At 41.0% G+C, this 17,557-nt stretch overlaps 1 protein-coding gene across 1 annotated transcript in view; it reads right to left on the bottom strand.

Annotated features, from left to right (window-relative positions):
* Positions 1–891: 891 nt before the first annotated feature.
* The window catches only part of ccdc85ca (coiled-coil domain containing 85C, a), a 204,270-nt gene continuing 187,604 nt past the window's right edge, over positions 892–17,557 (bottom strand). The window contains exons 4-6 of the mRNA XM_048600040.1: positions 10,006–10,107; positions 6,031–6,132; positions 892–4,473 (exon numbers count right to left, since the gene is read on the bottom strand). Of these exons, the coding sequence (XP_048455997.1) occupies positions 4,384–4,473; positions 6,031–6,132; positions 10,006–10,107 (294 nt within the window). The 3' untranslated portion in view covers positions 892–4,383. The remainder of the gene's footprint in view (positions 4,474–6,030; positions 6,133–10,005; positions 10,108–17,557) is intronic.

Genomic DNA, 17,557 nt, shown 5'->3' with positions numbered 1-17,557 from the left:
GTTCCAGCACTAGGGCAATGGAAAAGCATTGTAACAAATTCTGTTGGAAGTTTTCAGAACTTTTATTGTTTTAGTTTTACTAACATTCATCCTTCAATCATAAAAATAAAGGAGGCAGAAATGAATTTAGTCAAAACAGTGACTGCAAACTAAGATAACAAACTGTGGCTACTGGAAATTTGAAACAAAAATTGAAATTGCTGGAGAAATGCTGCAGGTCTGGCAGCATCTGTGAAGAGAAAGCAGAGTCAACATTTCGGGTGTAGTGAACTCTGGACCCGAAACGTTTACTCTGCTTCCTCTCCACAGATGCTGCCAGACCTGCTGAGTTTCTCCAGCAATTTCTGATTTTGTTTCTGTTTGCAAAATGACATTGATATTTTAAGCGATTAGACAGTACTATATTTAAAGGAAACAAAAACTGAAACAACGGTGCATGCTGTAAATTAGAGGCAAAAACAGAAATTGTGGAAAAGCTCAGCAGGTCTGGCAGCATCTGTGGAGAGAAATCAGAGTTAACATTTCATGTCAAGTGACCTTTCCTCAAAGGGTGGCATGGTGGCTCAGTGGTTAGCACTGCTGCCTCACAGCGCCAGGGACCTGGGTTCACTTCCACCCTCAAGCGACTGTCTGTGTGAAGTTTGCATATTCTCCCCGTGTCTGCATGGGTTTCCTCCCAGAGTCCAAAGATGTGAAGGTTAGATGGATTGGCCATGCTAAATTGCTCATAGTGTCCAGAGATGGGCAGGTAGGTGGATTAGCTATGGGAAATATGGGGTGGGTCTGGGTGGGATCTCTTCAGAGGGTCAGTGTGGACTCAATAGGGCTGAATGGCCTGCATCCACACTGTAATTCTTTGAACTCTGATTTCTCTCTACAGATGCTGCCAGACCTGCTGAACTTTTCCAGCAACTTCTGTTTTTGTCTCTACATTTAATGGAGTTTGGTTTAAAATTAAAATATGTTAAACAGGAAAACTGCAAGTGTTGATGCTATTCTTTACTTATTCCTGGACAGTGTTCATTTGGTTAAAGAGAGATCTGTGTCTCAAAAAAGAATCAATCCACATCGATAAACCATGAAACATTGTGTGCAGTGTGTCACCAATATAAACAAAATATATGAGAAGCAATCAATTGAAGGGAGGGGTATTCAAGAAGAAGCTTTTAGAATTCATTCTATTAGACCAAGGGGACTATAATATTTTTTGACCAATTTCTCTTTGGTGACAGCGTGATAGCTGAATGTGACGCTCTTTTAAGATCATGGCAAATGTTCAAACTTATTTTTAAACCTACTGCAACAATCAAATTACAAGAATCAATGAATAGTATTGAATCTTTACTTCCTCAATGACTAATTCAGCAATATTTAAAAAAGATATATATATAATATATATATATATATATATACACACACACACGAATATGCTAAATTTATACTGCAATCTTAGTAAAATTTATACTGTCAGAAAACAATTATGTTGGGTATTACCCATATTCCAGTGTATAGCAGACTACATTATAAAGTTCTGAGGGAAAATGCTCATGAGTTTAAAGAATGCTATGGACGGTATAGTTACAAGGCGGTTAGTGTGCATAAACATATACAACAGTCTTTAGAATTACATTTTCAGAATTCTGGTCTGATTAGTAATCAGGTTCTAATTAAAATGTTACTGTTCTCTGCTTTGGACAAATTAATGACTGGAAATTCTTTCCAAAAGAGGCTGTTACCTAGAACTGGCCAAGTGACAAAATACTGTTCAGTCACCACCGTCGTGATGCCTTTAAAAGCTCCAAATGCTCCATGAGTTTGTGAATCTTAAGAGTATATTAAGGACCTTACTCTAGTTCGGTCAAAGTTTTAATCCAGTCTTCTGTAAGCACAAAAGGCTCACCGAGGAACAAAAGGTTTAGTAGCAGGTTCACAGCAAAATAAGGGAAACCTTAACCTGAGAAAAATATCCCACCTCTCAACAGGAGTTCTTTATCACATCCTAGTTCATATTGACACTAACAGTCATTCCTTCAATTTCTACCTCAATCAATATCCAATAGAGAATTGCTTACAGGCCACACCTATGGACTCTTGTTCTATATGGTCAAGTGTCATACCAGACGGTACAGTTACACTCAGTTCAACCATATTCCTCCTTCCTGTGAGGATCCAAGATAAGTATTATGTGAACAGCACTACACAAACTTTAGAATCCAACTGCTCTTTTGGGAGTGGGAATAGCCATTTATGAAAAATTCAAGATAAAGTCCAGCAAACTTAATCCACATAACTGATGCACAATTTCTGCCAATTTGTTTTAATTTCTCATCTCAGAGATACCAGAATCAGATTACACTGCAGATGTGTCAGTTATCAGGAAAGCAAGTTCAAACTAGTAAAATGAACACACTCCCAACCTACTATCACTTGGGAATGGCAGTCAAGTGACTATAAAATCAAACCAGGTGCAGGCAGAAACAGGTTCAATCTATTTTATTTTGCCTGCATTGAAGACTGACGTAAATAGGCAGTCTGCTTTAAAACAAATTAAAATGTTTGTTTGTCTTGTTTGCAGAGGGTTTAGGTTGAAAGTGGTTCAGTTACTTGTTAGGTTCATCAGTTTTCTCTTCAATGATGTAAGAAACAGATTTGAAAAAGGGACACCCAGTTCTGAGGAAGGGTCACCGGACCCGAGATGTTAACTCTGATTTTTACTTCACAGATGCTGCCAGACCTGTTCAGCTTCCAGCAACTTCTGTTTTTGTTGTTGTGTTTGAAAAAAGGGCACCTAATTATACATCATAAGATGGTTTATGTGCCAAGTCTGAGAACTAACAGTGAACAGTCCCTTTTGCATTTGGATGCCAACTATGGCTCAAACAATTTGCATTTCAAACTGTATAAATTGGTGTTGCTTTTTACAAGTCTGTTTCTTGTATCCTAGTCCTGATGAGTGCAAGATGAAGGGTTTCAATTTGTTGTTTCCTCATAAGAAATGTTCAAGATCTAAAAATTTACAAGTTCAACAAATCTTCCCTTATATTATGGAAACGTCCTTCCTTAGTGAGTTTGCAGGGTATCTTTCATGTGCATTCTTGATTAAATTGGAAATAGTGTTCCTGAATATCCACATCACACTGTTGAGGTTCAGATAGAAACCAGTGCTGAACTTAAGCACCTCTTAGTTAAGTCAGTTGGACACAGAGTAGTTGGTACTGTGTCATTCCCTAACCTAGCTTACAACAGACATCGAGTAATTTGCCCTCTGTTACCATTTTAATCCCAAAGTCATCTTCTGTGGAAAGAAACAATATATTCACTTGAATGTGTTTCAAAAAAATAAAGTAGCATAGAGTTTGGGCAAACATTTCAGTGAAACAGCATGAGTGACTTTGTGTGGATGAAACTTACTTCAGAGCCAAAAATTGTGCTACTTGCATTAACTTCAAAATTGCTTCAAAATTCATGGATTACTGCATAAGTTTCAGGTGTATTTTGTGCTCCATACAATTTGTGACTATGTGTATCAAAACAGAGGTTTGGGATACAATCATCCTGAAAAACTGCAAATACAGTGGGGGCTGAAGGAAACAAGTTCCCACAAATTTCAAGTACAGAGCAAAGGCTTACGAGGGAAATCCTAGTTATTGAAAAGAATGCGGTCCCTTTAAGAAAACTATATTTTCTCCTTAATAGGCCACACTTTTTAAACATTTAAAAGTCCATCATTTGAATACTTTCAGATATTCTGTTGGCTTCGGGCTGCAAAGGTCAATGACATTGTAAATTAAAGCTGATTACAGGCCCGTTCAGCGAAAATGGCACATGTATATACTGAGAACCAGGTAATCATGTACATGGAAATACGACTCCTTTCATGTTGCTAGTATGAGGATTTGTTTATAATACCTCCCGGCAATTTTGTCCACCCTAAGTAATATAATAAGGAAACTGCACTTAAAAGAGTCTGCTAATAATGGCATCATATCAATCATCAGTATGGATGGGACAATCAGGGAGATGGGGTGGAGGTAAGCTTATTCAATATTATTCAGTGATCAACGTACTTCAATTAATCTCTCTACACAGGCACATGTAACTGTAGTTCGCTGTGTAGCATGGCTCACCAGACCTGCAATTACAGTCAGCTATACATAACAAGTAATTTACATTTGCTTTGCAGTCAGCACATTGTACAACTCTCCACCACTATAGGCACACGTCAGCATCCTTCTTCACATGTAGACATTAGGTGGGGCCATGTTGAGTCAATGGCCAGGATTACGCTTCTCAGAAGTTGTATTCTTTCCACTTGTGTATTGGTGAAATGAGGATGTCTCTCTCTATCCTTGTTGCAAAGTCCAGGCCTTGCAGGCAATAGCACTACAATGGTCCCTTGAATTGATTACCCGAGAGGTGTTGCCTGATGGAAGGATTCGAACCAGCTGCATCTCCAAGCTTACGCCAGACCACCTGAAAGGTAGACAAGTCATAGTTCAAAACTATCTGGAAAGAGACTCATTTGTCCAAAAGTTTTCACAGTTTGTCTCTCTGTCCTTTGAACACACCATCACAGGAAGGATTATAGAAAGACGGGTCAACGGACCCGAAACGTTAACTCTGTTTTTTCCTTCACAGATGCTGCCAGACCTGCTGAGCTTTTCCAGCAACTTCTGTTTTTGTTCCTGATTTACAGCATCCGCAGTTCTTTCGGTTTTTACAGAAAGAGGAGTAGGCCATTCAGTCCCTTGAGCCTGTTCTGTCAGTTTTTTTAATGAGCATTGTAAATACTTTCTCTTTCCACAGCATTCCTGATGTAGAAATTAAGGTTAATTGAAATGCCTTAAATGACACCTTCCAAATTCATGAACTCCTCTGACGGCACCCATAGCATAACCTCTATCCCATTGAAGGACAAGGGTAGCATATAGACAGGAACACCACCACCTGCGAGTTTCCTTCCTTGACTTGGAACTAGATTGCCAGGAATTCCCTTCTAACAGCTCTGTGGGTGTGCCTACATTGAGAATTGCAGCAGTTCAACACCAGCTTCTCAAGGGCTATTAGGGGTGGGGATAAATCTTGGCATATCCAGAGTTGTTCATGTCCCATGAACAAGTTCTTAAAACATTATACTTTTTTAAAAGTTCTTTCCTCTCATTCTGATGTATTTCCTCCTTGCTGAACCAGATTTCACGTGAATACAGCTCCCTGTGGTACCTCACCAAGTGACAGTCTGGAAGCAGTGTGCTGCAAGGTTATCCAAATGTATGGACAAAACGCAATCCTATTCTCAATTATGCTTCCAGCATAACTGGTAGATAACAATCATGGAAGGGGATACCAGGCAAGATTACAGTCCCCAGGGATGCTAAAACCAATTGCTGTGCATTTGCCTCTATCCCATCTGAAGTCATCTGCTCCTGTAGTAACCAGGCCGAACTAGATATCACAGCAGCAACCACGTAATATTCTGAAGTCATTTTGGATCTGAAACATTAACTCAATTTTCTCTACAGATCCTGCCCACATTGTTGAGTGTCGCTGCATTTCCTGTTTTTAACACATTGTAAAATGCACCACAGATAATGTAAAAATGTTATTACACAGTAGTAGTGTGAAGAGTGAATCATTCTGTCAGTTTTTTAATCCATCAGAATCTTGTGCTGACTATGGACTTTAATAACAAGCTGTGTTCCAGTGCAGAATAAACACAAGTGGGTCGAGTTTGACTTTGTGCAATAGCGCAAGTCTGGCCATTCTGAATCAGCAGCTTGTTTCACAACTTTCCCAATTCACCCGACATCAGGAAAAATGAAAATCAGGAGATGTTTTTTACCAGCTGCCAATTCATTATAAATCAACTTATGCTATCGCAGAAAGCCAAATTCTTACCTAAAACTTTGTTTCTTTTATTTCCTCAATGTAACTTCCCTGCGTAGATCCCCATTGCATTGAAAACAGGCACTGTTATTTGATATTGTGTTGCTATGGTATCAGATCACATTGCTAAGACAACAGAACCCTTACATTACACATCTCCCGAACAATGGCCTTCTCCTTCTCACTCAAGTCATCATGTTCGCAGTCTTCCGGCAATTGTCTATCCAGGTTGTCATGAACTTCCAGGACCTGGAAACCCAAAATATACATCAAGTTAACAATGAAGAAATTTTAAATCACATATATTCTAGAAAGGAGGTGCTGGGCGACTTAAAACTCATAAAAGATGGATAAATCCCCTGGACCTAATCAGGTGTACCCTGGAACACTGTGGGAAGCTAGGGAAGTGATTGCTAGGGGCCCTTGCTGAGACAGCTGTATCATTGATAGCCACAGGTGAGGTACCCGAAGACTGAAGGTTGGCTAATGTGATGCCACTGTTTAAGAAATGTGGTAAAGAAAAGCCAGGAAACTATAGACCAGTGAACCTGGCATCAGTGATGGACAAGTTGTTGGAGAGAATGCTGAGGGACAGGATTTACATTTATTTGGAAAGGCATGGACTGATTAGGGATCATCAACATTGCTTTGTGCATGGGAAATCGTGTCTCATGAACTTGATTGAATTTTTTGAAGAAGTAACAAAGAGAGCTGATGACGGCAGATATGATCTGTATGGACTAAGTAAGGCATGTGACAAGGTTCCTCATGGTAGACTGGTTAGCAAGGTTAGATCACACAGAATAGAGGGAGAATTAGCTATTTGGGTTCTGAACTGGCTTGAAGGTAGAAGGTAGAAGGTGATGGTGGAGGGTTGCTTTTCAGACTGGAGGCCTGCGACCAGTGATGTGCTCCAAGGATCGGTGATGGGTCCACTGCTTTTTGTCATTTACATAAATGATTTGGATGTGAACATTGGAGGTGTGGTTAGTAAGTTTGCAGATGACACCAAAATTGAGGTGTAGATTACAGCGAAGAAGGTTACCTCAGAGTACAATGGGATCTTAATCAGATGGGCCAATGGGCCTAGGAGTGGTGAATGGAGTTTAATTTAGATAAATGTGAGGTGCTGCATTTTGGAAAGGCAAATCAGGGCAGGACTTTTTAACTTAATGGTAAAGTCCTGGAGAGTGTTGCTGAACAAAGAGACTTTGGAGTGCAGGTTCATAGTTCCTTGAAAATGGAATCGCAGGTAGATAGGATAGTAAAGAAGGCATTTGGTATGCTTGCACTTATTGGTCAATACATAGACTATGGGAGTTTGGAGGTCATGTTGCAGCTGTACAGGACATTGATTAGGCCATCATTGGAATACTATGTGCAATACTGGTCTCCCTGCTATAGGAAGGATGTGGTGAAACATGAAAGAGTTCAGAAAAGATATACAAGGATATTGCCAGAGTTGGAGGGTTTGAGCTATAGTGAGAAGCTGAATAGACTGGGGCTATTTTCCCGGAGCGTCAGAGGCTGAGGGGTTATAAGAGGTTAATAAAATCATGAGGGGCATGGATAGGGTAAATAGATAAGGACTTTATCCCAGGGTGGGTGAGTCCAAAGCTAGATGGCATAGGTTTAAGGTGAGAAGGGAAAGATTTAAAAGGGACCTAAGGGGGAATTTTTTCATGCAGAGGGTGGTGCGTGAATGACCTGCCAGAGGAAGTGGTGGAGGCTGGTACAATTACAACATTTAAAAGACATCTGGAAAGGAAGGGTTTAGAGGGATATGGGCCAAATGCTGGCAAATGGGACGAGATTTATTTAGGATATTTGGTTATCATGGACGAGTTGGACCAAAGGTCTGTTTCTGTGCAGTATATCTCTAGGACTCTAAATCAGCTGTCTGTGGTTACATGGAAGATTTGTGGTGTCTAGCTTTGATTTTCATACCTGGAATACAAAAGCCCAGCTTTCTAATTGTTCGCATGGAGGATTCAGTTAGTTAAGGCAGTACCCAGTGAAGAAATAAGCGATGAAGGATGTGCCTTGGTTCAATGCCTCATACTATCTTTGTTGACTGATTTATAGGGCATGAAGAAGCAATTTAAAAAATCAAAGAGGGAACCTGATTTCTATCAAATGGGTCTTGACTCACATTTGAACATTTGAGGTGACTGCGATACCCTCCAGTGTCAATCAGTCTGCTGGTAATCATTCTCTAAGGTCCCCCGTATGGCCACTTGATCAAAAATAACTTGGGAGCATTGGCATTGAGGACTGGTACCTCAGCAAAAGCCATGCCTTCGGGATAGGATGGAGATGGAGATTTAAATAATTTTGAAAAAGAAGTGACATTTTAAAATATAATGTAGCACCAGTGGCTTGAGTAGTAAGTTCATAAGGGCATTATGATATCCATTGCCTGATATACAGCCCAATCCATATCATGCTCTGCTGAAGTCAACAGAATGGAATAAAGCTCAACACTCATGAGGTGGAACACACATCAGATACACAGGGGCTGGAACTCGGTCATTTAGACCCTCCAGCCCTTCTGCCAATTGATTAGATCATGGCTGATCATTATTTTAACACATGCCTTCATTCTGTAATCTTTAACACTGCTGTCTAACAAAAATTAAGCAACACCAGTTCTCAATTTTCCTCCAGATTCATGGCTTCAACAGCATTTTTGATTTGTCTGGTGGGGAGAGAAAAAGGTGAAAGAAAGAGTTTCCAATTTTCACTAGCCCTTTCACAGAGACATATTAGCAATGAAAGACTTTCCTTCTCACAACCAACATGAGCTCCAATATTCAGAGCAGTGAAGTGTCTGAAAGATTATGAATGCATTTTTAAAAACACAATGAATTTCTCTTTGTGGTGCCTGTGAAGGCTTTGACACCGGTATGTAGATGTTGTGGAATGGGCCCTAGAAAGCACTGGCCAATCTATTAACTCCCTGAAAGGAAATGAAACAACAGTTTGCGGCATTTTTTTTAGGTTCCATTTTCTGCATTGCCGTTTCAGAGATGGAGCATTGTGATCAGCAAAGGGGCTGTTGATTGGGAATTACTGGGGGCTTTGCTGAAACTGTGCCTGAATCCCTGCCATACATCTCAGCAAGCAAACCTCTATGTAACTGAACGTAGTGACCCTGACCTATAAAGGAGTAGACTCAACTATAGAGGAAGGAAACAGCATCAAAACACTGAGTTAAAAATCCAAGAATAAGATTAAGATTATCGTATAAATATTAAAATATAAAATAAAATAACATTAGTAATTCTATTGTTATTTGTTCATTCAGCATATCATGGTGACCCCTTTAAATCCTATGTAAAGAATTTCCTCTTCAATATGTGGGGAGCAGGGTGGCAACAGTGCATTAAAGATGTAAGAAAATGATCGCTTTCCCACACATTGGAGGCAACTAACACGTGAGCAGCAGGTGCACAATTAATGCAAGCGGAAAGGCATCCGTCAGACAAAGGTTTGTGACGACCTTTATTTATTTTCTTGGTAAGGAATAGATTTAAGAACATGAGGGAGCAAGAGTGCACAAAACACCTATTGATCAAGTGAGGCTCTTCTGTCAGATAATCCACAGAATAACAAAGGCCTCTCTTTAGGTTAGCTACCTGTCCCAGCTGCAGCTATGAGTGAGAAGGATGGGCCAGGTGAGGGCTGGTGGGAGAGGAGAAAGTGTGTGAGAGAGAGAGAGAGAAAGAGAAAGAGAGAACTGGGCACCAACGTGAAAAATGACAACACTGTGAACAAAGCAAAACAAGGATAAATTTTGAGGAAAAAAATGCCACTTATTTGCATTATTTCAAGGATTATTTAGCCATTGGTGATGAGAAAGGGGCTGACTGTCTGATCAATAAAGGTAATTGGTGACTACCCAAAGGATTACAAGGTTCAGGCTCTGCAGACCTCTACCCTCTTTCTAGGTACTGGGAACAAAGGGTTTTGGTCCCCCAGTTCACAGAGACAGAGTAAAATAAAGCTGCCTCAGTATTGTTTTGGTGGTTACTTCCATCAATAGTTAAGTTTGCACCTTTGGGGAAGATAGTTTTCTTTGAATGTATTTATAGAGGGGAAGAAAAGGCTGCAGTGGTTTACCTTCATTGCATGCACAACTGCTTCTGGCTTTTGGGCAGTGGGACTGAATCCAGGTGGCATCACTGGAACATTGGGGTCCCCAGTCATCAGCCACGGTGGACCCTGTTAAAAAAAACACAAAGGCTGTGAATACATTGTGTACATCAACAGTGGGGAGAAGGGGAATGGGAAAAGGGAAAACTGAGACAAAAATGGAAGGAAAATGTGGAGTGAGTTCAGAGCAACAGAAAGAAAGGGGAGAGAGGGCAATAGATGGATAAAGAATGGACCGGGGGAGGAATGGACAGGACAACAGAACGTAGGAAGGAGAGGGAAGAAAGAGAAACAGGAGATTGGGGGAAGGTGGGAGGGGACAATGGAAAGATATGAGAGGAGGAGATTGGCATGAGCTGGAGCAGCAGAGAGAGACAAGAAAGGAAGGGAACAGAGAGACAGAGAGAATGGAGTGGAGGAAATGGAGAGGCAGAATAGGAGAGGGAGAAGAAAGGGCAAGTTGTACTAGGTGCTGAAAGTGAGAAAGGTGAAAACAAGCACTTCAGTGGGGTTTGGACTTTCCAGCAATATCTCTATTGCTTGCTTGTGGTTACTGTCAAAATGTAACAATTTGCAAATAGGATCCTGTGGTGAAAATTTGTAGAACAAGATATGATGGCACTACATAAGATTATCTAATTTATTGTATTGCTTCTAGAAACTAATCTTCTCAAAGTAAATGGTGCAACTTCAACCTCTATAAATACTCCGACGTCCCTTGCACTAAAGGTGAAAGGAATGAGAACAAACAGCTGCAACGCTTGTTGTATTTGAGTGCTTGTAGGATTTAAAGTGTGGACAAGCTGACAACAAAGCTACAACACACTTGGAATAAAATCCCTTTTCCGAAGTCCATTATTCAACACTGACCCAGCTCTCAGCGTGGAACAATGAAACTATTAACTCCAACATAAACTACTCCAATAAACCCAGTCTTACTACACCTGCCTCCAGGCAGCGCTTGTTTCAAACTTAATGTACATGTCATTTCATGCAAAGCAGCGTCGAATAAACTTCCAAATAGCTTAAAACAGCTATGAGGAATTAAGTCTGTATCTTATCTTCCCTCAGGCCAAGGGAGTGGCTTCATGCCTCAGGTTTTAAGAGTGATTTAAACAAATGCCAGGAGTTGAGATAATCTGAACAGTCTTGAAACTGTAGCTGAAATTACACACCACAGCAGAATTATTTTTTAAAGGACTCCATTCAGGACGTTAGTAGGAATATAGTGAGAAATGCATGGTGTGAATTTAACACATTAAAAACCCACCCACTTGCAGTTAAAAATCAGCCTCACAGAGAAGGCACAACACCAAAATAGGCAACAGCTATCAGGGTGACTGTGTTGCTATTTACCCTGCACCCTTGTGGTACGAAATGATGCATCTATACATTGGTCTCAGGATCATTGTTACTTTGGAACTACATATACTTACAAGTACATGTTGGCTGTCCCAATTAACTCTTACCTCACTCAGCTGAGAGACATAAACTAAAGTTTTATCTATTGGATTAAAGGGAATGGGTTTATGTAGCCTTCTCCACTGGCACCTTTTCCTCCTTTGAGTACCTCACTATCTTCCCATTCCTCTTAAAATCTGCATTTTCTTCCATCTTCTAAATCCCATCCCATATTCCTTGAAGATATTCTGATTTTTATAACCCTAATCTCAATTTGTCCTCGTCCTTCTGAAACATCTCCCACTATACCAGCTCTCCTATCCATATTCATCACTCCTTCAAACTTGCCATCTCATTTGGCCTCTCCGATCCAATGGTCTCAACCAATGACAAGAATATCTTCAACCATTTCCTGTATCTTTAGTCACCCACATCCTCCTAGCTACCTCTCTATTTCCAACTTCAAATCCTTCTTAGTCTGTCTCTGGAAACAACTCTCTCCCAAAACACATACAAGAAGAACTTGCATTTATATTGAAAATTTAAAATGCCAAAGTGTCCTGAGGTGCTTCAGGTGGGCATAACCAGATGAAATTTGATATTAATACATTTAAAGACGGGTGTTCAAAAGCTTGGTCAAAGAAGTATATTTTAAAGAGCATCTTAAAGCAGGACAGGGAATTTCAGGTCTGAGGTTGTAGATTAAAGATATGGCTGAAGATGTTGGAGTAACTAAAATTGAAGGAAGCTGGAATTGAAGATACAACTGCAATTTCAAACTGCCAACAGCTTCACCTTTGGATTTCCATCCACTTAAATACTTCTACAGCTGTTGATCTGTTCTATCATCTTGCTTACTGCAAACCCTTTGCTCTCTTTCCATCCTAGAGATTCCTTTGACGTAGGAACAAGAGTAGGCCATTTAGCCCAGTAAGCAACAATGGCAAGGCCCCTATTTCCACACCCTTGACTTCAGCTTTTCTGGCACATGCTTGTTTAGCCATTCACCACCAGTGCAATAAGAACAGTTGGGCTGTACTCTCCACTATCAAAAGCCCACCCACCTCTCCAGGGTCTGATCAGATATCTGATTCCTTTCCTCTAGTAAATAAAAACTTGCATTTATATATTGCACTTCATAACATCAGAACACCCCAATGCACTTGTACAGGCAATAAACTACTTCTGAGTGTAAGCACTGTTCAAATGTAGGAATCATGACAGCCAATATCTGCACATCAAGTTCCCACAAACTGAATTTGTTTGAAATTCAGAATTCTTGCAATTGTTCTAGTGATGTTAATTGAGATATAAATTTTGGCACTCAGAACTATGTACTTTCTTATTAATTCACCAGATGTAGGAATCATTGACTCTGCCGGAATTTATTGCCCAACCCAATTATCCAGAGGGCAATTAACAGTCAATCACACTGCTGTGGGTCTGGAGACACATGTAGGACAGATGAGGTAAGAATGGAAATTTCTTTTCCTAAAGGACATAAGTGAATCAGATGAGTTTTTCCCAACAATCAACAATGGTTTCATGGCCATCATTAAATTCTTAATTTCAGATTTTCATTCAATTCAAGTTTGATTGTGGTGTGATTCAAACCCAGGTCCCAACAACATTACCTGGGTCACTGGATTAATAATCAGTAATAATATCACTAGGCCATCACTTCTTCATGTAGTTCAACATTAATTCTCATATATACATGAATGACACTCAGTTTCACCTTACCACCACCTCTAAACTTCCCCGTTGTGTGTGGAAAATAAAGCATGTTGTGAAGATTTTTGACTGGTTATCTTAAAGCAATTGTTAGTGTGGTTATTAGCACACTCAGTACTGTTCAACATGTGTTGTCCATCTGTATAGGCATATCTAACTTTGGTTACTTTGTTCTGGGTTTTCTATGCTGTTTGAGTTTGGTATATACCCTGCTGGCATAGGCTTGCCAGAAGAGATATAAATTCATGCACAACAATTCCATTCTCTATAGGCAAAAGGAATATGTTCAACCCATGCACCAGTTTTGAATTATCCAGGATCTTGGCTAGTGATCGCCAAGGAAGAAGCAACAGGCAATATCTCAGTCAGTCACAGTTGATTTGCTAACCATTCATCTCTCTTTTCTCCTGCAGTTTGAACGGATGTGCGTGTTTGCAATGCAGCATTCTTGCATTTGTCCTGATGAGTGCAAAATGGAAAGCTTCGCAGCGTGTCTCTCTTTTGGCAATTATCTTATCGTATTCTCTGTGAAGTCAAGTGGAAAGTTTTTCCACATGCAAGACACTATTATCGCAGATGCTGTTGTTTTAACAATGTTCACCCAATAAGCCAAAGCAAGCACTTTAGTTTCTCGTAATCTGTACTAAAATAAAACCTCTTAAATCTAAAAAGGGCTGCAAAGGGGGTGTTGTGATTCATAAAATGTGTTAGTGAATCACTTTGTCAGACCAGTGAACTGAGAAGACTGGAACAAGACAACCTCTGATCTACACTGTTACAATTCTTTCAAATTAATGACTGGTTTAAATTTAGCCTGTGGTTTTCAGGATGTTAAAGCTGGAAACTATACAAGATAAGAATAAGTGGCAGCCTTGGCTCAGTGGTAGCACTCTTGCCTGTCAGTCATAAGGTTGAAAGTTACAAGCTCCCCTGCAAGATTTGAACATATGACCTAGTCTGACATTTTCCTGCAGTACCGAAAGTGTATTGCACTGTTGGGGTGCTGTCTTTTAGATGAGATGTTAAACTAATGCCCTGTCTGCTTTCTCGGTTGGACGTAGATGATCCTATGGCACTATTCAAAGCCGAGAAGGGAGTTCTCCTAGTCTCCTAGCCAACATTTCTCTCTCAATCCATAGCATCCAAAATAGATTAACTTGTTAATTCACAGACTCCTGCCCTTCCCTTCCCTCCAGCAAAGACAATAGGGTTCTGCTGGTACTCCCATCCATCTGGCCTGAGGAATCAATGGGTCACCCTCCACATTTCCCTCCAGCAGCAGTGTGATACCACTAAACACATCTTCCATAACCTCTCCCCTTTCAATATTTTGAAGGAAATGTTTCCTCTGTGTCTATTCCTTAGTCATTCCTGAGACTTTGATCGCCTGTCAGCTTAGACCTGTCGCCATCCTCAGCCTCCTGCAATGTTTAACTGAAGCATAATGCAAGATGTGGAACACTGGGAATTTTACAGTCTTTGGGAGTCAGAATCAATTTCAACAGTTTTAAGTGATGGTAAAATGAGGGCAGGGGTTTCCTCCTTCTTTGCTGCTTTTGGTTTTTGCTTGTTCTTTTTGTCCCCTTCTTACCATGCTTTCTCGGCAGAACTTTCTGTGCATCTATCATTCACACCTCCTCTAGACTTCTTTTATTTCTTTACTTGTACCTTGCATCATGAAAACTTTAGTCAGTTAATCTCTCCCTCTTTCCACTCTTCCACAGACCTTCCTTCTATATTCTTTCCCAACATTCCATACCCACCTTTTAGTTGCTACAAATCTATCACATTTGCTAATTTTTCAAAGTTGTGATGGATGGTCATTGACCTGAAAGGCTAACTCTGTTTCTCCTTCCACAGATGCTGACAGTGCTGCGACATTATTCCAGCATTTTTTAATAGTTAGTTATTTAACTCATACATCTTTGGAGAACTTTGCAATTCACAAGTTGGCTATAAAACAATTGACCGCACTTCAACAATTACTTCAGTTTGTGAAGCATTTTGGAGCACGCTGAAGATGCAGAAGACTCGGTACAAAGATAAGGTTTTTGTTTCTGTTCTATTATGTTGGTCAAATTGCTGTTCTAAATTAAAATGAGTCTAAAGCCAGATAAAATTCCCTTCATGGGAGCACAGTTGCAGACTACTCTGTTGATTCACTTTTAGCTTTCTGTTAGCTAATTTTATTCCACACTGTTAAAAGATTCCTCATTCCTATTCCTCCAGAAACCCACAGTTTCTCTTAGCCGTCAACATATTCCCATCCTCCTCTGACACAGGTTTCATATCTGAAAACATTCCACTATCATGTGTGGCTGCACTTGGAGACAACCCTATTAACTGTGAAATCAGAAGAAAGGGGCAGCTAGCCTCCTGTCAGGAGAGTGCCTGCTTCCTGCTGGAATAGTCTGTGTTTGTTCACCGTGTATCATAGAATCCCTACAGTGTAGAAACAGGCCCTTCGGCCCAACAAGTCCACACTGACCCAAAGAGCATCCCACCCAGACCCATCCCCCTATAACCCACCTAATCTACACATCCCTGAACACTACGGGCAATTTAACATGACCGATCTACCTAGCCTGTACATCTTTGGACTGCGGGAGGAAACCGGAGCACCCGGAAGAAACCCAGCAGACATGGAGAGAATGTGCAAACTCCACACAGACAGTCGCTCGCGGGTGGAATCGAACCCAGGTCCCTGGCGCTGTGAGACAGCAGTGCTAACCCTGAGCCACCATGCCGCCCTAAGTATGCTGGCCACTGCTCAATCTCCAGCAGTAGTTCCGTTCAAGCTAAGCAAAATGTTATTGTCCAGGCAATAAAATGGGCCAGTCACTGCAGATGACCCAGAGTGCATTTGCCTATGCCTCTCACATTTCCAATGCATTCTGTTCATTAGTGTTAATGCAACAAACCCCTGCCATTAGTAAGAGGCTGGGAAACCTGCTCAGTCATGTAGATGGGACACATCCATTTCCTTGTATTGAACCTGCCCTGAAATATTGCACCATATTATGCACCGATGAGAGGTGATAGCCTACTGTTATTATCGCTGGATTGTTAATCCAGAGACTCAGATAATGTTCTTGGGACCTGGGTTCGAATCCCACCATGGCAGATGGTGGAACGTGAATTCAATAAAAATATCTGAAATTAAGAATCTAATGATGACCATGAGTCCATTGTTGATTGTTGGAAAAATCCATCTGGTTCAGTAATGTCCTTTAGGGAAGGAAACTGCCATCCTTACCTGGTCTGGCCTACATGTGACTCCAGACCCACAGCAATGTGGGTGACTCTGAACTACCATCTGGGCAATTAGGGATGGGCAATAAACGCTAGCTCAGCCAGTGATGCCCTCATCCAGTTAATGAATTTTTTAAAAAATTGCATCCAGATTTCTAGCATGACATTTGCCAACTTTTCGAACACAAACATTGAGTGTCATTCACCTTACTTTGGAGCATAAGGACATTCCAGAAGCATGTTTTTTCCCTTACAGATAAAACTCTGCTCCCTGCAGTGCGGAAGTAGACCATTTGGCCCATTGAAGCCATACCAACCCACTGAAGAGCATCCCACCCAGCCCCATTCTATCCCTGCAAACCTACATTTCACATGGCTAACCTGCCTAGCCTGCATATCCCTGGACGCTACAGGCAATTTAGCATGGCCAATCCACCTACCCTGCACATCCTTGGACTGTGGGAAGAAACCGGAGAACCCGGAGGGAACCCACACAGACGCGGGGAGAATGTGCAAACTCCACACAGACAGTCACCTGAAGGTGGAGTTGAACCCGGGTCCTCAGCATTGTGAGGCAACAGTGCTAACCACTGAGCCACTGCACCACCCCAATTGACAGGAATGTGGGCAATTAGACTATTTTTTAAAAGAATAATTAATTAAACTCTCTGGCAAGACCAACTAGTCACTGAACGAACCCACTGAATCACTGTGGGTTGCTGGCAGTCAACCACATAAATGTCCTGGAGGGAAGAGGAATGCATTGTCTGCTAAACTGCTTGCTTTTAAAGTTATTGACCTTTGCTCAGCACTAACCCTTTCTTTCAGAGTGAGCCCCAGACTGGAGGTGTCAGCACCCATTCTAGGCTGACACTCCATTGAAGAAGGGAAGAGGGTGCTGCACAATCAAAGGTGCTACTTTCAGATGAGACGGTAACAGAGACCCTGTTGATGGATGTAAAAGAAGTCCCAGCACTATCTCAAAGAAGAATCCTGTTCAATATTTACCCTTCAACCAACACCTAAAACAGACTAACTGGTCGTGATCACACTGCTGCTGGGAGCCCATGCTGTGTCCACTGACTATCACATTTCCTACTTACTAGTGACCACATAATTCATTCTAAAACAC

This window comes from Rhincodon typus, chromosome 8 (genome assembly GCF_021869965.1).
Source record: "Rhincodon typus isolate 14 chromosome 8, sRhiTyp1.1, whole genome shotgun sequence".
Lineage (NCBI taxonomy): Eukaryota > Metazoa > Chordata > Chondrichthyes > Orectolobiformes > Rhincodontidae > Rhincodon > Rhincodon typus.
This window is presented reverse-complemented; position numbering and strand designations above follow the sequence as displayed.